The following is a 24,936-nucleotide window of genomic DNA, read 5'->3' as shown; positions in this document are numbered from 1 at the left end:
TGTGCCTTAGCCTCAAGGAGGACTCTTCCCACACAGGGTTCCTCTGTGAGCCACAGCAGCCAGCTTCCTTTCTTGTATTAATATTGATTAGTAACAGACTTACATTCATCTCCACTAAGTTAGCATTCTGTTGGTTAAACCTTTTATTTTTTATTTTATTGTATTTTTTCGGTTAAATCTTTTATGAGGGCTCAAAATTCACTTTTATTTAGGGTTCACAGTTTGTTTAGTCTTGTGTTTCACTTTATAAATGTGTTGAATTATGTTTTCTAAAACATCAATCAAATCTTCTTATCCTATGATGCTTCTTTGTATGTTGCTAAATCCATTTTGGTAATTCTTGAGGATATTTCCTTGTTAAGATACTTCTCTTTAAAGTTGGAGAAATGCATAATGTTTATCAAAAATTTGGCTCCATAATTAACCTCAACCCTTAAAAACAAGTTGGAAAAATATAGTCTTTTTCTCTCAGAATGAAGAGAATTTTGTCCATATAAATTGAATCAAGTAGCAAAATGTATATTATTGCTCTAATTGACCATTATTATTCCCACTCAGTTAAAATAAAAATCATAGAACTAAGAATTAAGAAAAGTTAACTGAAATCTTAGTGCCAAATAAGCAATAAGTGCATAGTTAATCTATTTGTAAAATAATGTTTATGTAATATATTAAAAGGTAGTAATGGTTAACAAGACTTACTTGATAACATCAGACATAACAGTTCTCTGTTCTTTCATCCATTTGATCTCAAGAACTAGTTTCTTTTTTAAGAATTTTAACATGGTGTCAATAAAGCATCTTTGCTTCTGTTCTAAAGCTGTATTCTATTTGTCTAAGAGCATGATGTTGTTTTTAAATTTTAGTTACATGAGCATGCAGCTTACCTTGTCGACAGCATGTGGGACTGTGCTACTGAGCTACTGAAAGACTGGGAATGTATGAATAGTTTGTTGTTAGAAGAGCCACTTAGTGGAGAGGAAGGTAAGAATATTTAATTATGCTATTGTTTGTCCATACTGCTTTGGAAATAGATTTTGCTCATTATGTTAGTTTTTGTTAGTGTTATAACTTTGCATAATTTTTTTATAGAGGAAGGCATTTAATTAGGGGGTTGCTTATAGTTTCAGAGGATTGACCCCATTATCATCATAGTGGGGAGTGCAACAGCATGCAGGCAGCTAGGCAACTGGGTGCTGGAAAGGTAGCTGAGTGCTTTATATCCTGATCCACAGGCAACAGTCATAGACAAAGACATTGAGTTTGACATGGTCTCTTGAAACAGCATAATTCTTTTTTGCAGTGATGGGAATCAAACTCAAGGCCTTGTAGGTGGTTGAACAAATACTAATTCTCTAAATCACAATCTGTGTCTCAAATATAAATATATATATATTTATTCATATATATTTATATTCATATACATTCATATTCATATATATATATTCACCACACACACACACACACACATATATATATATATATATATATATATAATATATATATTATATATATATATATATGAATGTTGTGTGATGTACAAAGATCTAATTGCTTTCAAAATTTAGCATTTTTTTGCCAGGTGTGGTGGCATGTGCCTGTAATATCTGTGCTTGGAAGGAAGAGCCAGTAGGATCATGAATTCTGTTCTAGCCTGGACTACATAATAAATTCTAGGCTAGCCTGGGCTATATTTTAAAACATTTTTAAAAATTCTGTGAGGGGTGGGTTCATACTTTCTGTTGCCTATGTATATAAACTGAAATTACTCAGAATTCTGAAGTTTAGAATGGTAAGATTTAACTTGTTCTGATCTTTTCTGTGATAATAATGGGATTTTCTTTAGTACATTAGGTCAGTTCCTGTTCATAGGCAGAAGAAAGTTACATAATAGTTATAAGAGGCATATATGAAAAAGAAATAGGTTAACTCTTTCTGATTTTCTTTTTTAGCTCTAACAGACAGACAAGAGAGTGCTTTGATTGAAATAATGCTTTGTACTATTAGACAAGCAGCTGAATGTCATCCTCCTGTGGGAAGAGGGACAGGAAAAAGGGTATGCCAATATGTTTTTGTTATTCTGAACTTCGTTTCTCTATTTTTGGTATCTTTTCTTTAAGTCCATTTTGACCAACAAAAATATTTGATGCTCAGTTTTACTTTTTAATTACTTTGCATGTGCATACACATATATGCATAAAAATACATACATACATACATACATACATACATACATACATAAATTCTTAAGTAGTAGCAATTTGAGAAATTTAATTTTCCATCAGGTCTTTTGTGATACATGTGATGACAATAAATGACACTATCTTCAAGACCAAATGTAGTGTACATGTAGAGTACTACATTTGCATATTTGATATGTTCATAGATTCATATTTTATTATAATTTGAAATTAGAAATAAAGCAGGTTATTAATCAAGAAGGTGAAGTAATTCCTATTTCCAGGGATTACATTTTAATCCTTTTAGAAGTTCACAAATACCTACAAATCCATAGAATTTCAAATGCTTTATTGTAAACCATCAAAATGCATATTTATATTATGACATGCAAATATATGTGCAACTATATGTTTTTAAATTTCATGAAATAATTCTCAGCCAGTATGTGAAAGTCTGTTTATTTTGTTCTATTTCTGTTTTCATTTCTCATTTTTTAATTATTTAATCATCTTTCTTGCAGTGCTGTGGAATGAGCCCAGGGCATTGTGCATGCTAGGCAAGTGCTCTACACTGAGCTACACCCCTAGCCCCTATATCTGGTTTCTTTCTTCATTTTGTTTTGTCTTATTTTTATGTTTTATTTCTGTTTTTCTAATTATGGGTAGCAAAGTAGAATTCTGAACTGATTACCTATGTCTCATGGCTCATAATCTGGAGTAAGTTAAAATAAGTGTTTAATATTATTATTACATAAGTTTCAAAAACCATGTTTCATGTTCCTAACTATTTCTCTTTCTATCTAAAGGTAGATTTGAGTAATTGTATTGAATTTTGAAAAATTAATTAATTGGTGTCTATTAGTTCCTACTGATGTTTTTATAAAGATACAAGTATATCAGATGCTTTGCTATATCCTTCCATCTTCTTTACCTTCTATTATTCTCATTAGTTCCCCCAGATACTATTGCTAATTGTTTTTTTATAATTTCTATTTTGACTGGGGTTAGATAGAATCTCTGTCTTGTTGGAATTCGTCCTTTGATGGCAACGGGTGCTGAACATTTTTTATGTTTATTCGCCATTTGTATGTACTTCATGATTTGAGAGCTATCAGTTCATCAAGTTAGCCATTTATTGATCATACTTTTAAAATAGTCCTTTGAATTAGATATTTGTCTTCTGTTAAATTTGTAGCTAGTATAGCTTTTCTCCAATTCTGTAGCCCGTCACTCCATTCAGTTGTTTCCTTGGCATTGCAGTTTTATATAGTTCCATTGTTCAGTTCTTGAATTTATATCCTAAGCTATTGGAGTCCTTTTCAGAAAGTCCTTGCCATACCTCGAACTGTTTTATCTGGTTTCTTCTAATAACATCAGACATTTAGATCTTAAATTAACACCTTTGATCCATTTTGAACTAATTTTTGTACTGAGAGTCACAGATACAGCTTCACTCATATACAAGTGGATATACAGTTCTTGCTTCTTGTATTGAAGATGCTGTCTTTTCTCTACTGTAATTTCCAGGCTTCTTTACCAAAACACAAGTGGTTATTGGTATGTTTTTTGTGTTATATGTGTGTTTGTCTCCCGAGTCCTCAATTTCACACCATTGTCTGTTTTTGTTCTAATATTGTACCTTCTTTGTTTTTGTGCCTCTGTAGTATATCTTGAAATTAGATGTGTTGATGATTCCTGGCATTGTTCTCTTTGCTCAGAATTGCTTTGGCTTGTAGATGCTATTTGTGCTTTCATGTGAATTTTAAGTTTGTTTTCTTTAGTATCTGTGAAGAATGTCTTTGTAAATGATTTTCTAGATTACTCTTGCAAATAAAGCCATTTTCTCAGTGTTAATTCTGGCTATTCATGAACATAGGAAGTCTTTCCATCTATTTTGTGTCCTTTTCTTTTTCAATTCCCTTTATCCCTTCCTTTGTTGAAACAGTCTCACTGTGCAGCCCCTGTCTAGTCTGGAACTTGCTTTGTAGAGTGGGATGTTCTCTAACTCAAAGGAATCCACTTACTTGTCTATGACATTCCAATGTTAGAATTAAGCATGCCCATCTCAATCACTTTTTTTCAACTATAAAATTAGATTTAATTTATTAGAATAGTAATTTGTATACATTGAGTAAAATAACACATAAATGTACAGAGAAAAATTTGATCATGTCAAAAAATCCAGTAGTTTTCACATTGGATGTATTTTCTTCTAGTGAGTTTCCTACGTGCTTTCTGGACACCTTTGTCCTACTTACACATTTTCAATCTCATTTTTTCACCATTGCATTCTAGAATTCTACAAATATATCCACATGTATTTCAATTAGAATTAGTGCACAGTTTCTGCTGTTTGACTTGTTCCTATAAATATGCCAGTGAATTGTGAATTGTGAATTCTGATTATTTAAGCACAGATAAATGTTATCTTAAAATTTATTCTTTTCGACCACAGAAGGACAACATGTAAACTCTACATCTGACATAGACTTCTCGCTTCCTAGACAGTCACCCAAAGTTCCTTTGTAACATTGGGGCATCCATCTTCAGCCTATAGGACACAGTGTGTCTGGCAGACTTCTCCATGAAGCAGGAACCCTTCAGGACTGTCTTGTTTTGCAAGTTCAGCAGTCACTTTACTGTAGGTCCTGCATGTCCAGTTTATCAAACAGTCCAGGCAAGAGCAGTTTCCTGCCAAAATGGCTAATCTTGCCATGTTGAAGGCAAACTCATAACAAGTTTCTTTGATGCCCATCCTCCTTTCTGACATAATTGGTGTGCCAGGAGCAGTTGTATCTCACTGTCAAGAAAAACCCTAAACCATTTAAATGCCATATATTCTGCAGGTCTTTGAAAGGTTTGAAGAATATCTATCCATCTCAAATACATCTCTGTATATCTAGAAAACCTAACTAACCTAACTGTAAGTTTTGACTATTATACCTGACTATATATAATTTGCATTTTATTATGCATTACATTTTTAAAAGATCTGTATAAACACAATACCAAACAAGAAGTGAAATTTATATATCACAAGATTGACCCTAAAGTTGTATCAATAAATGGAAATTATTCTTTTTCATATTTGTATACATAATATGATGTATATCATCTCTTATATTCATCCCAGTTCTTTTGCTGAAGTCCCTTTCAATAAACCTGTTTCATAACTTTTTTATTCATTTTTGTGGGTCACTATTTATTAGGCTTTCCTGTATGAATATGAGTATGAGGCCACTTGACTAAGTGGCTGGTTATATCACTAAGCTGTATGCCTCCCTCTTCTCTAGCAACTCGTTAAACTTGTAGTAGTTCCTCTGGGAGGAATTGGGCTTTATGAACCCTTCCTCAATTCCTGATGGAATATTGGTAAGACCCAGTCTTCTGCAGGACTTGTGTGGGTACACATTGCTGATGTGAGTGCCCTGACCATACCATGCTGAGAAAACAAAGTTTCACAGCATCCCTCCTTATTTATCTTCTAGCTTATTCTTCTGTTTTCTCATCAGTATTCCTGAGGCCTTGGAGGGAATGATATAGACACCCTGTTTCAGACCGAGGATTCAACAGTTACTTATCCTTAGCACTTTTTAATTTCTTTCTTCCTGAAAATTTCATTGTGGAGGTCTCTGACATCCTTTGCTAGGTTATTGCAAGGTGCTTTACTTTTTGAAATAAAAATACTTCTCTTTCTCTCCATTCATCCCCCTTCCTTCATTTTCTTTTTTTGTTTGTTTGTTTGTTTTTTGAGGCAGGGTTTCACAGTGTAGTCCTGGCTGTCAAGAACTCATTCTGTAGACCAAGCTGTCTTGAGAGATCTGCCTTCCACGGCCTCCCAAGTGCTGGGATTAAAGGCGTGTGCCACCAACGCCTGGTGGTGATTGTTTTCTTGATTTCTTTCTCAGGTGTGTTTGTTATTGCTGTGGTAGGGAGGCTATTGAGTTTTATATGCTTTTCTTTTTATTTTACTATATTGCTGAAAGTATCAATTCTAAGAGGTTTTTATGATGTCTGGGGTTTTTTACATACAGATCACATCATATGCAAATACAGATCATTGACTAACTCCTTTTCTATTTGTATCCCCTTTATTTCTTTCCCTTTTTTATTTCTGTAAGACTTCAAGCATTATATGGAATAAGAGTATCGGAAGTGGATACCCTTGTTTCATTGCTTAATTTACTGGATATATTTTATGGTTTTCCCAGGGTAATACAGTGTTGGCTGTCACTTCTCACGTTTTATTTTCTTATTGTTCTTGTGTGTGGTTTGGTGCATTACCATGATGATTATTTGGAGCACAGAGGACAACTTTGTAGAATCGTCTATCTTTATGTGTATTCCAGGGAATGAACTCAGTTTTTGTGGTTTTGTGTGACAAGCACATTTACCTTCTAAGCCTCTCTAGCCTTAACTGTAGGCTTGTTGTATTTTCCTTTATTATGTTGAGGTATGTTCCTTATATAAAGTCTTATTTTCTTCAGTTTTTATTATGAAGGGATGTTGGGTTTTGCCAAAAGCCATCTCTGCATCTGTTTATATGATCACGTAATTTATGTCCTTGAGCCTGTTTATGTGATAGATTCTTACATTTATTTATTTGCACATATCAAATTATACTTGCACCTGTGAAAAGAAATCCTGTTCATCTTTATATGTATGTTCATTGCTATGATTAATTTAATAGTTTTTCTTTTGTATATGTATCTTTCTCTGGGTTTGATATTAGAATAACAGTGGTTTCATAAAAATGAGGTTAGTGTGTTCTTTTCTATTTTGTGGAATAATTTTAAGAGCATTGACTTCATTTTTATTTGGGAGACTTATTACAAATTTAGCCTCATTGTTTCAGGTCTGTTTAAATTGTTTATCTCCTCTTGGTTTAACTTTTGTAGTCATATATGTCTAGGAATTTCTCAGTCTCTTATATTGTTTCAAATTTGATGGGATTTACTACTTCTTCTTCTTTTTTTTTTTGTTTCTCTGTGGCTTTGGAGGCTGTCCTAGAACTAGCTCTTATAGACCAGGCTGGTCTCGAACTCACAGAGATCTGCGTGCCTCTGCCTCCCGAGTGCTGGGATTAAAGGCGTGCACCACCACTGCCCCCAGAGATGGGATTTATTTTTAAATATTCCCCAATGAGTCCTTTAATTTCATTAGTATGTATAGTGATGTCTCCTCTTTTTATGTCTAATTTTATTAACAGCATTTTTTCTGTCTTTGGTTAGTTTAGCAAAAGCCTTGTCAACTTCTTTTTTAATTAATCGATTCTTTTGCTTCATTGATTCTTTGCATTGTCTGTTCTTCACATTTCCATTTCTCTGACTCCTGCCTGCTCTTAAATGATTTTTATTTATGTGTGTATGTATAGGCTTAGGTGTTTATATGTGTCATTTGTGTTTAAGTGCCCACAGAGGCTAGAAGAAGGTGTGGGATTCTCTAGAGCTAGAGAATTTACAGGTAGTTGTGACCCACCTAATGTTCTGGGAACTGAACTTGGGTCCTCTTTAAGAGCAGTTATTGCTCTTAACTGCTTAAGAGATCTCTGCGGCCCCAGTCCTGATCTATTCCTATTTCTTTCTATCTACTGATTTTTGGTTTGGCTTCTTCACCTTTTTCTGTGTCCGCAGTTATTTGAGATCTATGTGATTTGGTTTTTTAAATCTTTGTTGTGGAATATTACTTCATGTAAAGGTGTGTTGTTGCATTTGTTACCTAGGTACAGATTGCTACATTTGTTTATGGTGAATATGTTTAATGATGTAAAGATGTATAGCTGTTTCACCTTGCTTGCCTAAGATTGGTCTAATAGAAAGCTGATTTGCCAATAGCTAGGCATTAAATGGATAGGCGGAGCTGGCGGGCAGAGAGAATAAGTAGGAGGAAGAATCTAGAAGAGAGAGAGAGAGGGAAGAAGAGGGATAGAGAGAACACAGAACAGGCTAGAAAGAGAGGGAGATGCCCTGCTCCACATAGCCACCAGCCAACACTTAAGAAGCAGGAAAAGTAGGACATACAGAAAGAAAGAAAGTTAAAAATCCCTGAGACAAAACGTAGGTGAAGAGAATTGGGTTAATTTTAGTTTAAAAAACTAGCCAGAAACAAGCCTAGACTAAGGCCGAGTAACTAATAATAAGTCACCCGTGTCATGATTTGACCCAAAAGAAGTTTCACTCCTGCCTGCCAGTTCCTGAATAACCACTCAGAGGCTTATATTAATTATAAATATTAATTATAAATATTTGGCCAATGGCTCAGGGTTTTACTTGCTTTTATATTTTAAATTAACACAGTTCTATTAATCTGTGTGTCACCACATAGCCATGGCTCACTAGTGATGCTCGGACATTTCCTTTGGTGGCTGGATATTGTCTCCCAGACTTTGCCCTTCTTTCTCCCCATATCTCTGCTTGGATTTCCCGCCTGCCTCTATTCTGCCTGGCCATTACCAAATTAGCTTCTTTTCTTAACTAATGGTAATAAAACATAACTTACAACATACAGAAAGACATGCCACATTAGATCTCTTTTCTTTGTATCTCTTTGGTTCTGGTATGATGTGCTTTCATTCTCATTGAATTTTGTGAATTTAAAATTTTTCCTTCTTTCAAACAAACAAAATGAGTCTCATTCAATAGTCTATTTAGTTTCCATGAATTTGTATATTTTTTTGTAGTTTCTCAGCTGTTAATGTCTAGTTTTAGTCCATTGTTAATTATAATGTTTTGTGTCTTGTTTCTTGGCCATACTAAGAGGGGTGGGTACTGTACAGTTTTTGGATTGAATATTCATCAGATACCTGTTGAGTCCATTTGATTTATACTGTTATTTAGCTCTGATGAATCTTTCTTGAGTATCAGTTGATTAATTCACTTTTCTGAATGACCTTTTTGTGATAGTGGGCTGTTGAGTTCTCCATTTTTTACTGTGTTGATGTTAGTCTTTTCCTCTACATCCAATTGTCTTGGTTTTATGAAATTGGGTGTGCTGATGTTGTATGTTTAGAATTCTTACATCTTCTTGGTAGATTGTTTCCTTAGTGTGAAACAACTTATAACCCCTGCCAATTTCAAGTCTTATTTGTTAGATACTACTATGACTAGCTAAACCTCTTTTTTTCCCTAGTTCCATTGATTCAATATTTTTTTTTTATCCTTTCACCCTGGGTTGTGTTTGTTTTCACCAGTTCCGTGGGTTGTAAAGCTGTGCTTTTTGGAAACAGCAAATAAATGGGTCCTATTTTAATCAAATCTGGTAGTCTGTATTTTGTTTGGAGAATTAAGGTTATTAAAATTCAGAGTTATTATTTAAAGTTACTATTAATCCCATAATCTCAAATGTTGGTACATTCTTTTATCTCTTTTGCTTACTTAATGCATTCTATTCTTTTCTGTGATATATGTGTTTATTTCTTTCTTAAATGCATAAGATGTCTTCAAGTTATCTTTTGTAGTGCTCCTTAGAAGTCTTTATTTCTTTAGTTTCTGTTTATCATGGAATATTTTTCATTCTGTTTCAGTTATACAGGCTAGCACTGCTAGATATTGTAATCTGGTTGGCAGTTGTTTCTTTCAGAGCTTGAAATACATTATTCCATGCTCTCCTGGCATTTAAAGATTTTTGTTGTCACTGCTGTTACCATATTGGCTTGCTTTTATATATGATTTAATGCTTCAGGCCTGCAGCTTTCAGTGTTTTTTTCTTGTTTTATATATTAAGTGTTTTAATTATAATATATTGGAAGATTCTTTCCCATTCTTGTCTGCTTGGCATTCTAAATGCCTCTTGTATCTGCATGGCAATCTCTTTTCCTAAACTTGGGAAAATTTTCTGCTATGATTTTATTAATTTACTATTCCCTGGGTTGGTTTGTTTATGTGTGACCAAGATTCATAAATCCAATCTTTTAATGATGTCTCACACACCTTGCATGTTCTGTTTGTGCTTTCTTATTATTTTGTTGTCTGAATATTCTGATTCAATTACTTTGTCTTCAAACCCTGGTCTTCTGTCTTCCATTTGATCCATTTTATATGTAGTAATGCTTTCCACTTAGTTTTCTACTTCAAGGTTTTATTTCCAAAATTGCAATTTGATGTTTTCATTGTTTCTATCTTTATTTAATTTGTTTTCTTATTCTCTCTTTATTTCATTCATTTGCTTATTTTCTTTGAAATCATTTCAGAATTGATTTGTGTCCTCTTTGATTTTGCTGAACATTTTAATAATCATTTTTTAGATCCTTTGGTTTTATTCATCTAAGTCACTGTTTGGAAACCATTGCTGTAGGATTGGTGACGTCAGTGAGCCATGTTCCCTGGATTTTCATGTGTACTGGGTTTCTGCATTGTAGTTTATATATTTGGATTAGGTTGTTCGTGAGATCATCTTTGTTCTTTCAGTTTACATTTTAAAAAATGTTCTAGTAGTACTAGATAGATTGTAGCATTCAACCAATGCTCGGGACGAAGGGCATGACCTGAAGCACCACTCCAAGAGAACACTTACGCAATAGCCACCCAGTCTAATGACAGACAGACCTGGTGTGGACATAAATAGTTGATAGCCATTACATTTTCAAATTCAATAAATTGTGGAGTTTAAAGGAACAATGATAGAATAGTGTGCAGTTGGGTATTAGTTACTGAGGATAGGAATGTAAGAAAATAAGCTTTGTAAGACCAGAAATTAATTTACCAGAAACAAAAAATACTGGAGGTGGTGGGACAAGTAACTAGAAGCAGGGAGTTGTGCAATTATTAAGGTGATGGATTTTAACATTCATTAAAATTCTAAGAAATTTTTAAATAGGTATATGGAAGAGCCAGCGGTATTATGTACTTAAATCTACCAGTGGGAGAGTAATTACCTTGTGTGTTTTGTCCAGCTGAAACCTGCTCAACCCGATTGATCTGTTTGAGTGTATTTCAGTGGTTTTCAAACATGTTGCCCATAGGAGTTGAACTTGTACCCTGGAGTCAACCTTCACTGAGGAAGGTGTCACCTCAGAGTTTGAGCCTCACATTCCCTTTTGTATCTTGAGGTTGCCATTGCATTTAGAAATTTCTCCTTAGCAAGGCTTGAGTTTCCTTTGTCTGCAGACTTAAATTGACTTTACATTCTGCATTAAGTTTCAGTTAAAACCAATTTGTGGGTTGTTTACTTAGTTCTCTGGTTCTGGTCTTGTCTCTTGGAGTGAGGGGTGTCCTTGGAATTTGGAGACGTGGTTGTACAGTATTTTCTCTGCTTAACCTGCTCCTTCATTGTCCAGTTTCATTGGTTTTGTTGCAGAAGAATGGCAGTTGGTAATTTCTGCAACCTTCAGCAAGCAACTTGTTTTTCATCTAAAAAAAAATGATGGGTTTCCTTCCCTCTCTGCTACAGGAGCTTTCTTTTTTCTTCTTTATGGGATCTAGTGGTAGTTTATAGGGGTGGATTTCTCCATTTCCTACTATTCCTGTTCAGCGCTCTCTCTGTGGTATTCTGTAATATTCTTTATGAATGTAGTGTTCATTGATTCTGTATTTTATCTGGTCTCTCAAGTCTGCTGTTCACAGACATGCTCCCTTGCCATTCTATACTTCTCACCTTTCTTTAAAAGTCACAGGGGTCAAGAATCTTCCAGATTTGTGATGGATTTTGGAGAGTGCAGCTCACCCATCTTCCATTTTTTTCTCTAGTTGGATTGTGATTGTTATTTATTTTATGTGACTTTCCCCTAAATTTACTTTCATTTTCTTTTTTGGATACAGTGTCTTGCTATGTAGCCCTTGGCTAGCTGACTTGGTATTCACTAACTAGCCCAAAATAGTACTGAACTCACTATTGTCTTCCTGCTTCAGCCTCCTGAACACTGTGCATCATTGCACCCTTAATTACCATTAAGTTGTTTTGTATTACCTTTAGGGCTAAAGTTTTATATTAGGCAATTTTTTTTAACACTTGCTTGTTTGCATTTATTGATAATTCCACCACTTGAGGGGCTCAAAAAATGAATTGAAGCCAATGTGGTCTTTAGTAATGCAAGATTCTGCCTCAAAATTTTTGTATCCATCATTTAAAATATTGCTGTTTTATTTGTCTTAATTAAAATTTGAGGATTTAACAGTGTTATTAAGCTTAGTAGATGCTTATGGAAGTCTTTGTGTTACTTTAGGTGCTAACAGCAAAGGAGAAGAAGACACAGTTGGATGACAGAACAAAAATCACGGAACTTTTTGCTGTGGCCCTTCCACAGTTATTAGCAAAAGTAAGATTGTGTTGATAACTTAGTGTCACTCATAAATCACAGATTCTCTCAAAATAGCACAGCATATTCTTACTTAGCATTATTATAATGTCTTTAACATGATCTCCTCCCCCCCCAAAGTACTCTGTAGATGCAGAAAAGGTGACCAATTTGCTGCAGTTACCTCAGTACTTTGATTTGGAGATATATACCACTGGACGATTAGAAAAGGTAAGAGTTTTCTGTGTTATAAAGTCTTAAAGGAGAAAATGTTATATTTTATTCTCCCTTATTATACAGCTTTCTTATATTATAAATGTTTTGTAGTACTTAGAGTTAACCTGTATCTATTAGGGCCTTCTATATTTTAGACCAATTAGGTTTAGAGAATGGTACAAGTGGGCTACCCTTTTGCTTTATACCCACAATTTTACTTTCATTCTCTTATATAAATTGTATGACTATATTTCACTAATCATTTATGGATATTTGTCATTAGTCATTAGATAGTAACAATTCCTAAGCAAATTTATGTATTATTCATGTAACACTTTTTGTGTGTTCCTACAACCATTGAAAGTTCCTTACAATTATTAACTTTCCTGCCAAACCCCTGTTAGATAGGTAATTTTATTTCCATTATTATTGCAGAAATAAGTATGGGTCAATTAGCGTATTTGTCTCCTAAAACGAGAACAGTGTCTGAAAATACATGTCTTATGCTTTACATTTAGTATATTTGAAAACGCTCACAATTGCTGGTATGGTATAGTCACAGTATGCCTACTGTATATTCTGTAATAGAGCTTGCACACAATGGGCATACCTTCTACCACTAAGCTATATCCTTAGCCCTGTACCTTATTAGTTTTAATGAAATAAACTTTATTTTTGCAGCATTTGGATGCCTTATTGCGCCAGATCCGAAATATTGTAGAGAAGCACACAGACACAGATGTTTTAGAAGCATGTTCTAAAACTTACCATGCATTATGTAATGAAGAGTTCACGATCTTCAACAGAGTAGATATTTCAAGAAGTCAGCTGATAGATGAATTGGCAGATAAATTTAACCGGCTTCTTGAAGATTTTCTGCAAGAGGTATATATTGCAAGTATTTTGTTTTTGGACCCTTCCCTTCCAGTAACTGAGTCACTCAGTGTTAGTCTTGATGACAGTCTAGTGGTGTGTTGGTGAGTCTTTTTAGTTCTATAAATCATCAAAGTGCTATTACTTTTTCACTAAAATAAAAAAAAAGGGCAAGGATATGAAACTTTGAAAAGATGAATAGAAAAAACCAGCATTTTTCCCTTTGGCTTTAAAGAAATTAACTGGGTAGTTGCCCGATTTTAGTTGAAAAGTGGCTATTAGAGTATAGATAATAGAGTTAGACTGAAAGGGAAAACCATTGTAGTCTTCACTGTTCCTTACTATGTTGCTACTGTGTAAGTTTTGGAGTTTCTTATGTTGTACTTTCAAAGAGGCTTATTGCATTATTGCACTTGAATATATGTGTTTTTTTCATAGAAATACATATATATGTGTTTTCCTTTATTTGAATCCAGACAAGTAATGATTGTCAAATTATTTCCTTTAGCCTTTTTTTTTGCTTGTTTTGTTTTTGGGACATGGTTTCTTTGTGTACCTTTGATTATCCTGGAACTAGCTCTGAAGACCAGGCTGTCATTGAACTCACAAAGATCACCTCTGCCTCTCAAGTGCTGGAATTAAAGGAGTACACCGGTACACCCTGCTTCCTTTAGCCTTTTTTATTGAGACAGGTTCTCACTATGTAGAAGCTGGCCTCCAACTCTCAGAGATCTGCTTGCCTCTGCCTCTGGAGTGCTAAGATTAAAGGTATATGACACCATGCCCAGCAGGCATTCCCCACAGGATGCTGTTCACAGCAGTTAGAAATTGTCCAGCACTAGTGGTGGATGGAGGAGCTAACAATTGGATAAATTCAGCACTCTGGAAGGTGAGAAAGAAGGGTTGTTTTTAGCTTGAGGCCAGTTCAAACTTCATAGTGAATATCAGGCCAGCCAGAGCTTCTTTCAGAGACCCTTTCCACATTTTGATTTTCCATTTTGATTAATGGCCCTCAAATCATTTAGGGGTAATTTCTAGACTTCCTGTTTCATAAAATTATTTTACTTTTTAGGTGTAATATTATTCTAGATTTACAATTTACTAATTTGAGGGTTATATAAATACAGTTACTACTTTTGTAAAAATTTTCATGGGTCTGCCCTTGACTGAGTAGACTATAGCTAAAACAAGTTAGTTTTAAATTCACAGTAGTTTTTAAACTAAGTTAAAATATAAAATGGTATATTTGTGAGGGACCTGGATATCATAGATGATAGAGTTCACAAAAATCCTCCAAAATATGAGCAGTCAGGACTACTGTATTTCATAGGATTTCTCCCATTTATGTGGGATTGATTTGTTATTTTTTTCTTGAACAGTATTTTCATTTCACTTAGCTTTTGTTTTCAGGTGTTGTATGGTTTCTTGTCATCTAGTATGGGCTCTTTTATTGGTGGTCCATCTAGTACTGGGAAACAGGACATTTTGAAATAAATAGTTTTATGTCTGTATTGCATAATTCTCTCGTTCATTATGTGCTTCTTTTTATAATCTTAGGTTGACTCCTCCATATTGTATTAAATTTGGCAGATTTAGGTCTTGAATGATGAACTTTGTTTGTGGATTTTATTGTGATCTTTTTTCTCCCTAAGTTATTACTCTTTCAGTAGCCTATTATTTGTTACTTCGTGGTTCTTTCCTTAATCTGTATGACTGAGAAACAGTTTTACTTTGCTATTTATCTTTGTGTATACTCACATGTGTGGGTGCATATGTTTTTGAAACAGTCTCACTATATAGACCAGACTGGTCTTGAACTCAGTGACCTGCCAGCTTCTGTCTCCCCAAGTGCTGGAATTAAGGTACTACCATACCCAGCTTATTTCATTCCGTTGGTCAGTCTTCTCCTCCCTCCCTCCCTCCCTCCTCCCTCCTCCCTCTCTCCCTTCCTCCCTCCCTCCTCAACCCCCCTTTTCTTTTCTTTTTGATTTTTTGAGACAGGGTTTCTCTGTGTAGCTTTGGAGTTTGTCCTGGAACTCTCTGTAGACCATGCTGTCCTCAAAACTCAGAGATCCAGCTGCCTCTGCCTCCTGAGTGCTGGGATTAAAGGCGTGTGTAAGTATCACTGGGCTTATTATTTTGGTCTTTTTTAACATGTGATCAATATTCATAGGGAGAAGAACCTGATGAAGATGACGCATATCAGGTATTATCAACGTTGAAGAGGATCACTGCTTTTCATAAGTAAGTTGAATATTTTAAGTTTCTGATTTTTTTAAAAAAAACTATAAAGAATAGCCTTGTATAATTTATGGGTTATTATATTTTTAAATTCTTTGTTTTTATTTTTTAAAAAAATCACTTGATGGGAAATGCTATAATATTCTCAAGCAATTATGGCCTATCTTAGTTTGTAAATATAGCTTAATTTGTTTATTGTTTTGTTTTTTAACAGTGCCCATGATCTTTCAAAGTGGGATTTGTTTGCTTGTAATTACAAACTCTTGAAAACCGGAATTGAAAACGGAGATATGCCTGAACAGGTTTTTACTTATTTTATATTCCATATTGAACTCAGACAAGTGAAAGTTTGTGAGATAAATTTCACCTCTGATCTTTTATTTCTCTATTCTAGATTGTTATCCACGCTCTGCAGTGCACTCACTATGTCATCCTCTGGCAGCTTGCGAAGGTAACTGAAAGCAGTTCTACAAAGGTATGCATTAGTTCAGCAGTGTTCCTGTGAAACAGTCACATTTTCAGCAAATTTGTACTTTTAGTAAGAGCAAATTAATTCAGTGAAGTCATGTTTATGTGTAGTTGTGTTTCTACTTTATATATTCAATGCAAGAATATTAATTTATTTCAAGGTATCATTTTTAATTAAAATTGTTCACATGTAAAGATGACAAAATTTGCCTTTTCACATTCTCAAAATTGTTTGATATAGGAAGGTAGTTTTGTCTGTATATAATGTCTGTACACCAGAAGAGGGCATCAGATCTCATGGAACTACATCTACAGATGGTTTTAAGCTGCTGTGTGGGTGCTGAGAATTGAACTCAGGATCTCTGGAAGAACAGTCAGCGCTCTTTCTTAACTGGTATTTCATCTCTTCAGCCCTAGGGAGATAAATTTTGTAAAACAGGATTTAGTACCTTTAAAATAATTCTACAATGACTGGATTACATAAACTGAAGATGATGAGCCAACTTTCTCTATACTATCTTCTGCCCTGATTGTATCCTGAGATCACTTTATTAGTAGTCTTCAAGGTTTTTCAAACCAATGTTTTTAAGGTTTATTTATTTTTAAAGTTGTGAATATCAATCAGCGTGTTGCCTGTATGAATGTATACACATTTCTTGCTTCTCTGTTGGATTCCTGGACTTGGGGATATGGGTGTTTATGAGAAACCATGGGAAATGAACTCTGGTCATCTACAAGAGCAACAAGTGCTCTTAGCTACTGAGCCATCACTCTACCCCCAAGATCATGTTTCATGTTTAAATTGAGGATAATAAAATTAATTTGACTCGTTTTTCTAAATAATTAATTTTCTGGGAGCTATATATAAAACATATAAGTATTTTCCTGAAGAAGGAATTTTTCTATTTTCAATTTTCTCTCATTTAAAGTTTGTTAACATCACAAAGCTCAGTTTTCAAGATCTATCACCATTCTCTTTCAAATAAGAAATACAAGATACCATTCCATTTATTTTCTTCCATAAACTGTCCACTTTCAAATAATAAAGTGAAAATGAGTCATAAATATTTGCTCTCAGCATTCTGAGCTGGTGTTTTCATTAAAGTTAGCCACCTATAAGGATGTAAGTTTCCCGAGATATTTAGGATATTATCAATTAATATACCCATTAATTTTTTTTTTTTGGTTTTTCGAGATAGGGTTTTTTTGTATTGTTTGCAGGCTGTTCTGGAACTCGCTTTGTAGACCAGGCTGGTCTCGAACTCACAGAGGTCCGCCTGCCTCTGCTTCCCAAGTGCTGGGATTAAAGGCGTGCGCCACCAACACCTGACATACCCATTAATTTTTATGTTTTTATATTTCTTTGAATTTTTGTTAACTATTCTTTTATGTAATGTACAAGATAATGGTTTTTGTTGTGACATTTCCATTCATGTGTATCATTACTAGTGTAGTTTGTTTTTGTTTCTTTGGTAAGAACCATAGCCGAAAGCTACTTGAGGGGGGAAAGGGTTTATTTTATCTTAAATATCCAGGCAACAATACATCATTGAAGGGAGTCAGGGCAGGGAGCTGAGTTAGAAACCATGGAGGAATATTGCTGACTAGCTTATTACTTGCTGGTTCTCTGCTCAACTAGCTCTTTTTATTATACACCTCTGGACCACATGCCCAAGGGTAGTCCTTCCCACAGTGGGGCTGGGCCCTGCCATGTCAATTATTAATGAAGACAGTTCCTCACATACATGGCTGCAGGCCATCCTGATTTAGGCAATTCCCCGATAGTGTCAAGTTGTCAACTATAGCAATTCAGGGCAGTTGTAATTTGCTTACACCTCCCACTCCCAGTCTCATCATTTCATTTCCTTTCCCCACTCTGTCTGGTTCCCTTCCTTCCCCCAAATATTCCTCATTCTCTTTTCATGTCATGGTATGTACTCATGCATGTGCGTGCATGTATTAGTGTGTGTATTTAATCTATATTCTGTATATGAAAAAGCACATAATTTTTCTCATTCTTTTCCCCTTATGTTATCTTCCCTCTTCCTTTCTTTAGAACTATTCCTCCCCCAACTGAATTGTAGTTAGTTTCGTTTAAACATGCATACAACTAATAATATATATGTATGTTTATATGTTATTATTTCAGTATGGAGTTTATAATTTCATTATAGACTACCTTCATATTGTTGTCCTGTATCAGTTAATTTTGACCCTTATAATCAATTCATTTATAAAAAATATATGCATAAAATTATAGTTATCAAAAGCAACATAAATGTAACAAGTATAGATGCTGCTTATAAGAGAACTAGAATATTTGTCTTTCTGAGTCTGGCTTATTTCTTTTAACACAATGATCTCCAGTTCTACCCATTTTTCTATAAATGGTATAATTTTATTTCTATGTATATATACTACATTTTTCTCACCTATTCATCTGGTCTTGGGCATCTAGACTGGTTCCATTGCTTACTTATGGGAATAGTGCAACAGTCAACATGAATGTGTAATTATCTCTGTATTGTGCTGACTTAGAGTCCTTTGAGTGGCATTTAGAAATTTGAAATAGGTACTTTGAAGTATACCTTGTGGAGATCTGAGAAAAAGAAAAATAGTTGTCTTCCTTTATTTATTCATGAAGAATAAATTTAAGTAAAAATTTCATATAGAGGTAATATAGTTTTTCTTGATAATGTTTATCTTATTAACCATTTTGAAGTACTGAGTTGTTTATATAATATTTTAAAACATGTTTTTTTTAAGGAGGACTTACTGCGTTTAAAGAAACAAATGAGGGTATTTTGTCAGATATGTCAACATTACTTGACCAACGTGAATACTACTGTTAAGGAACAGGTTAGTAATTGCTACATTTTTTCTTGTTTTTCTTTTTCTTTTTCTTTTTCCCCGAGACAGGGTTTCTCTGTGTAGCTGTGGAGTCTATCCTGGCACTCGATCTGTAATTCAGGCTGACCTGGAACTAAGAGATTCACCTGCCTCTGCCTCCTGAGTGCTGGGACTAAAGGTGTGCGCCACCAACACCCGGCTGTGAAGTTGTTTCTTGTTTTAGTAGTCATTATTTAAGAAATGAAGCTTTTCAGCTTTAATTTAATTGAATTTTTTTTTGAGACAGAATTTCTCTGTAACAGCTCTGGCTGTCCTAGAACTTTGTAGACCAGGCTGGCCTAGAACTCACAGAGATCTGCCTGTCTCTGCTAGATTTAAAGGTGTGTGTCATGACCAGCACCCAGCTCAGCTTTAAAATCTTAAGGAAACAAGTTAATAATTTCAAATACAGAACATTAGATTTCCTCTTAAGCTAAATATATTCTTCTATTTTATGTATGGCATTTGCTAAGAAACTTGTTAACATTTTCCCCTCCATTTTCACAGGCCTTCACTATTCTCTGTGACATCTTGATGATCTTCAGTCATCAGATCATGTCTGGAGGGCGTGACATGTTAGAGCCATTGGTTTATACCCCGGACTCTTCATTGCAGTCTGAGCTGCTCAGCTTTATTTTGGATCATGTCTTCATCGAACAAGATGACGACAGTAATAGTGCAGGTAATTTTGTTCTCATCATCTCATTGTGTGAGTGTGTGTATACTAACAACATTAATAACATTCAATCTGAAAGCAGGTTTGCATTCTGGAATGTCAGAGTACTATAAAGATGATATGCTTCCAAGATAGATCTGTGCTTCTCACTAGTGCTCTGACATTTCTGGTTTGAATCTCCTTATATAGCATAGGTTTTCATATGTTGTGATCATGTGATCTTTGAATGTTAGAAATTGAAACTTTGATCTGGGGGCAGTACAGAACAATCACAATTTAAAAATCAAACCACTCAACCTTGTTTTAATTTAGTCTTCGTATTTCATATTCTCCGTATTATACTCCCGGTCCCTTCCTTGAATATGAAGTCATGGAAAATCAAGTAGTATTGGTGTATTCAGTGTGCTTTTTTATTCATATATTAACTCATCACTGTATGCCAGGGAAGTTTTTGCTCACAAAATAACATACCTAGAATACAACTGGGAAGTACAGAGTAACCAAAACTATGAGTGAAAAATCCATCTAGTAATCTTCACCAGCTATGTCTGTCCTTTGGTACTCCAGCTGCCAGGATAGTTATGAATGTGCACATAAGTGCATTACAGTGCCAAAAGTTGGATACCCTGAACATTTATACTTTCAGTTTCACCTTTCACTCACAGCTGTAGGTATAGGTACACTTCTTACAGGTTGCTAGATTCTTTGGATAGGAAAAAAAATGAGACTGTCCTTTCCCTCAAGAATTAAAGTTGAAGGCATCTGAAATGAACTAGTTTTAATTTTTTTTTTTTTTTTTTTGGTTTTTCGAGACAGGCTTTCTTTGTGTAGCTTTGGAGTCTATTCTGGCACTCGCACTGTAGACCAGGCTGGCCTCGAACTCACAAAGATCTGCCTGCCTGCCTCTGCCTCTGCCTCTGCCTCTGCCTGGGATTAAAGGCATGTGCCACCATTAATGTATTTTTTATAGGTAATGGAAGTTTGAATAAAGTGTGACTTGGACAGTTTATGGTGCCACTGGCAACTTCAATAAAGAAGTTGATATCTAAAATTCATATGAAAAGATGAGACAGTATCTTTAAAAATTGTATGCAACCAGAGGGTGCTGGCACACGCCTTTAATCCCAGCACTTGGGAGGCAGAGGCTGGCAGATCTTCTTTGGGTTTGAGACCAGCCTGGTCTACAATAGCCAGGACAACCTCTACAGCCACAGAGAAACTGTCTTGAAACCTCTCCACCCCAAAAAATTGTATGCAAAATCATAGTTGCATTCTCAAATATCATGGAAAGTTGTGGTACGAAACTTTTCTTAGGGGCTGGAGAGATGGCTCAGAGGTTAAGAGCACTGGCCTCTTCCAGAAGTCCTGAGTTCAATTCCCAGCAACCACATGATAGCTCACACCCATCTATCATGAGATCTGGTACCCTCTTCTGACCTGCAGGGATACATGCAGACAGAACACTGTGTAAATCTTTATTTAAAAAAGAAGCTTTTGTTAGTTAATGGCTATGTTGGCTTCATTTAGACCATTGCAAATCAAATGAAAGTAAGCTTCAGTTTTGTAGGATCTTCCTAGAATTTGGTTCTTGGACTCTTTTTTGGTGGCACTCGCTCTGGAGACCAGTGCTGGGACTAAAGGCGTGCACCACCGACGCCCAGCAAGGACTCTTTTTTTATGTTAAGCTTTTTAAAATGAAATATATTCTAGTTCTATGGAAAAATATAAATCATTCCATATTTGTACACATCCACCCATCTTTCTTAAACTTAGCTGTTTTGTAGTTTATTTGGAAGAAGATATAATACCCTAATTTGTGTCCCTTCACCAATAATTTTTTCCCCGTTATTTTTACCTAGAAATAACCTCTGTCATAAATTCGGTGTTCATCGTGTATTTCCATTTTATTTAGAAGTTTTCTGTTAAGTAATTTTCTGTTGTTAACTTCAATATAAATGATATGTTGAATGTTTTACAGCAAACTTAAAATTTGAGATTGTTTTTCAGTATTGACATGTAACCGCAGTTGATTCAACTCAACCACTGAGCATAAGAATTGACCACTATAATTTACATTTCCTAATTTCCCCTATTACAGATTTTTTACAACAAATACACTATTTACTTGAAAAATAGTGTAAGTTCTTTTATTGAATATAAATGTAAGAGTGAAGTTGGATTGTATACTCTTTTGTGTGGTGTAATTTAGCCACAGGTCGTCGCATAGTTGAATTGCTTATATATGACTATCTGATAGCCAGCGTTAGACTAAATTGGGGAAAATTGGAGCATTTTTCTATAGTCTGGAATGAAACAAATGTTCTCCATGCTTGTTTAATACAGTGCTCAAAGTCTTAGCCTTAAAAATAAGAGGAAGAAATAAAAGGGATACAGATAGAGAAAGAAACCAAATTACCTCTATTTTCAGATGGAAAGATCCTATACTTGAAAGATTCTATGAGAAAAATTTATTTAATTTTAAAATTTTTTATTTTACATCTCAATCCCAGGTCCCCCCTCTCCCTTCTGTCCTTCAGCCTCCCCTCCCCCTCCCTCCCCCACTGCCACATCTACTCCTCAGAGGGTAAGACCTCCCATGGGAAGTCAACAAAGTCTGGCACATTGCCACATTGAGGCAGGAACAAGGCCTTTCCTGCTCTATATAGGCTCAATAAGCTATACTGCCATAGCAAAAAACCAGTTCATGCACTAGGGATAAATCCTGGTTCCCTTGCTAGTGGCACCATAGACTGCCCAAGCCACACAACTGTCACCCACATTCAGTGTGCCTAGTTCAGTCCTATGCAGGTTCCCCAGCTTTCAGTCCCCAGTCAGCGAGCCCCCAGCAGCTCACACCAGCTGTCTCTGTGGGTTTCCCTAAGATAGTCTCGACTCCTTTGCTCATATTATCGATACTCCCTCTCTTCAACTGGACTCTAATAGCTTGGCCCATTGCTTAGCTGTGGATCTCTACATCTGCTTCCATAAGCTGCTGAATGAAGGCTGTATGATGATAATTCAGGTAGTACTAAGGAAATTCTCAGGAATCCACAAGGGTGACCCCAACTAAGACCGTAAGCATTAGTGGAGAAGGTACCTTGAACTTGCCTTCCCTGTAATCAGATTGATGACTACCTGAATTATACTCTTTATTTTTTAACCCTCATAATAAAAGAGGTGAATTCTTTTTTTTCATGAAGTAAAGAAAAAATATCAGTTTAAAAACTCCCCTCCCTCTTTTGGTTTTGGTTTGTTTTTTCCCCCAGAGACAGTGTTTCTCCTTTTAGCCCTGGCTGTCCTGGAATTCAATTCACTCTGTAGACCAGGCTTACCTCCAACTCAGAGATTTCCCCTGCCTCTCTGCCTCCCCAGTGCTGGGACTGAAGGTGTGTGTCATCACTGCCCAGTTAAAAATTCTATTTTTGGCCAGTTTAATCTGTAGAAGGAAGCCCATACTTCATGTTCTTTTGAATATTATTAACTAATGCCTGAAAATCATGTAAAAATGATCCCTTGTAATGGATATTAAGTTAATTTATAATATTCAGTATAATCTTAAAAACGTGAGTTTAATGTAAACTTTTTTTAAGTTTCTGGGCAAATGGCTTTGGCATAATGGAACATATACTTAGTATAAAACTTTTGCTGATGTTCTGTCTTAAATTAAAACTTGGTTTTAGAATTTTCAGGTATAACTCATTGATAGAATTATGGCTTAGCATTCTTTATGCTCTGCTTTAAGTCATTAATACCCAAAATAATTGAGGTAGATAATTTCCTACTGGGTGTCAGGATTACTTCAGGGGTTGTTCAGATATTGAAAGGCTAGCTGGTTATAGACTAACAGATTGTTAGCAAAATATAAATGGCTAATAAAGATATTGAAAAGATTGTGAAGAGCTAATAACCAAACAAAACTGAAATAGTGGGGTTCTTCTAGTTTCCTTTTGTGTGCCATAGTTTTGTTAATAGTTAATTTCCAATTTGAAATGTGTTCCCAGGGAAACCATTGTGTGTATTTGCTTATATTACTGTATCTGTGTTAATTTGTGTATACCCACACATACGTTACATGTCAGTCCTCACACTTTGAATAAAGGTATCCATGTTCACCTTTGCTGTATCAGGCTAGCTGGCACTCTGAACTTTATCTGTTCTCTTGCTCTACCTCCAATCTCTGGGTAGAGGTTCTCTTGTGGCAAAATGTGGCAAATCTCTGAGTTTGAGGCCTGCCTGGTCTACTTAGAGAGTTCTAGGCCAGTTCAAATAAGAACAGTGTATTAGAACAAATCAGAAGTAAAGTAGGGTGAGATCATCTTTGGAAATGATAGGAGTTTTTTGAGATTAATTTGTCAATGAAAGAGACTTCTTTACCAACAGATTCTGAATATGCAGGTCTTTTTGACAAGTCATTTTGTTGGGAAAGTATAAGAATGAATTAAATGAGCTTAATGTGACTAATTAGTTCTTTTTACTTGTTTCATCTGCTCCTTCCATGGTGATTATTTGATATCGAAAAAATGTAGTATATTAGAATATTTGAGTAGTTGTGACATTTAGTTTTGGTTTTAATGCTTCTTGAGGGCCAATGTGTGTGATATGTCAAAAAATATGATTGCAGTAAAATCCAAGGTGGTTTTATTACTGGAACTCTTTCCTTCCCCCCACAGATGGTCAGCAAGAGGATGAAGCCAGTAAAATTGAAGCTTTGCACAAGAGGAGAAATTTACTTGCAGCATTTTGTAAGCTAATTGTATATACTGTGGTGGAGATGAACACAGCTGCCGATATCTTCAAGCAGTATATGAAGGTAAGGCTGAAAATGTACTGTAGATAGTTATTTTTGTGCTTAAAAGAAGTTTTGATAATGGCTTGACTGTTTAGGCACCATTGCAAGTTTTTAAATACTTTATTACTTTTGCGTAGTATAAATATTCATCTTCAAGCAATTAGCGTTTTAAGTTAACATTTTCTCTTATCTGTACTCAGTTAATGGACATTTTAGTTTGTGATTATTTCCATTTTGAATGTTAGAAAAGGAGCCATCCCAGGTTAACTGTAATCATAAGAAATTGCATTCATGATGAAAATACTTCTTTAGCAATTAGAGGCTCCTCATAACTTCCAAAAATATATGTGAGATTATTCTCATTTTGAATCAG

General features: G+C 35.0%; 1 protein-coding gene across 4 annotated transcripts in view; it reads left to right on the top strand.

Moving 5' to 3' along the window:
* Stag2 (stromal antigen 2) overlaps window positions 1-24,936 on the top strand; it is a 139,124-nt gene that overhangs the window by 91,755 nt on the left and 22,433 nt on the right. For all 4 annotated transcript variants that reach the window (XM_027433515.2, XM_027433514.2, XM_027433518.1 and 1 more), the window contains exons 15-25: window positions 867-984; window positions 1,953-2,056; window positions 12,340-12,432; window positions 12,553-12,642; window positions 13,309-13,512; window positions 15,674-15,744; window positions 15,956-16,043; window positions 16,136-16,216; window positions 18,976-19,068; window positions 19,606-19,780; window positions 24,445-24,584. In XM_027433515.2, the coding sequence (XP_027289316.1) occupies window positions 867-984; window positions 1,953-2,056; window positions 12,340-12,432; window positions 12,553-12,642; window positions 13,309-13,512; window positions 15,674-15,744; window positions 15,956-16,043; window positions 16,136-16,216; window positions 18,976-19,068; window positions 19,606-19,780; window positions 24,445-24,584 (1,257 nt within the window). The remainder of the gene's footprint in view (window positions 1-866; window positions 985-1,952; window positions 2,057-12,339; window positions 12,433-12,552; window positions 12,643-13,308; window positions 13,513-15,673; window positions 15,745-15,955; window positions 16,044-16,135; window positions 16,217-18,975; window positions 19,069-19,605; window positions 19,781-24,444; window positions 24,585-24,936) is intronic.

The sequence above is a fragment of the Cricetulus griseus genome, chromosome X (assembly GCF_003668045.3).
Source record: "Cricetulus griseus strain 17A/GY chromosome X, alternate assembly CriGri-PICRH-1.0, whole genome shotgun sequence".
NCBI classification, from domain to species: Eukaryota; Metazoa; Chordata; class Mammalia; order Rodentia; family Cricetidae; genus Cricetulus; species Cricetulus griseus.
The sequence above is the reverse complement of the archived record's forward strand: the minus strand, read 5'-3'. Positions and strand labels throughout refer to the sequence as shown.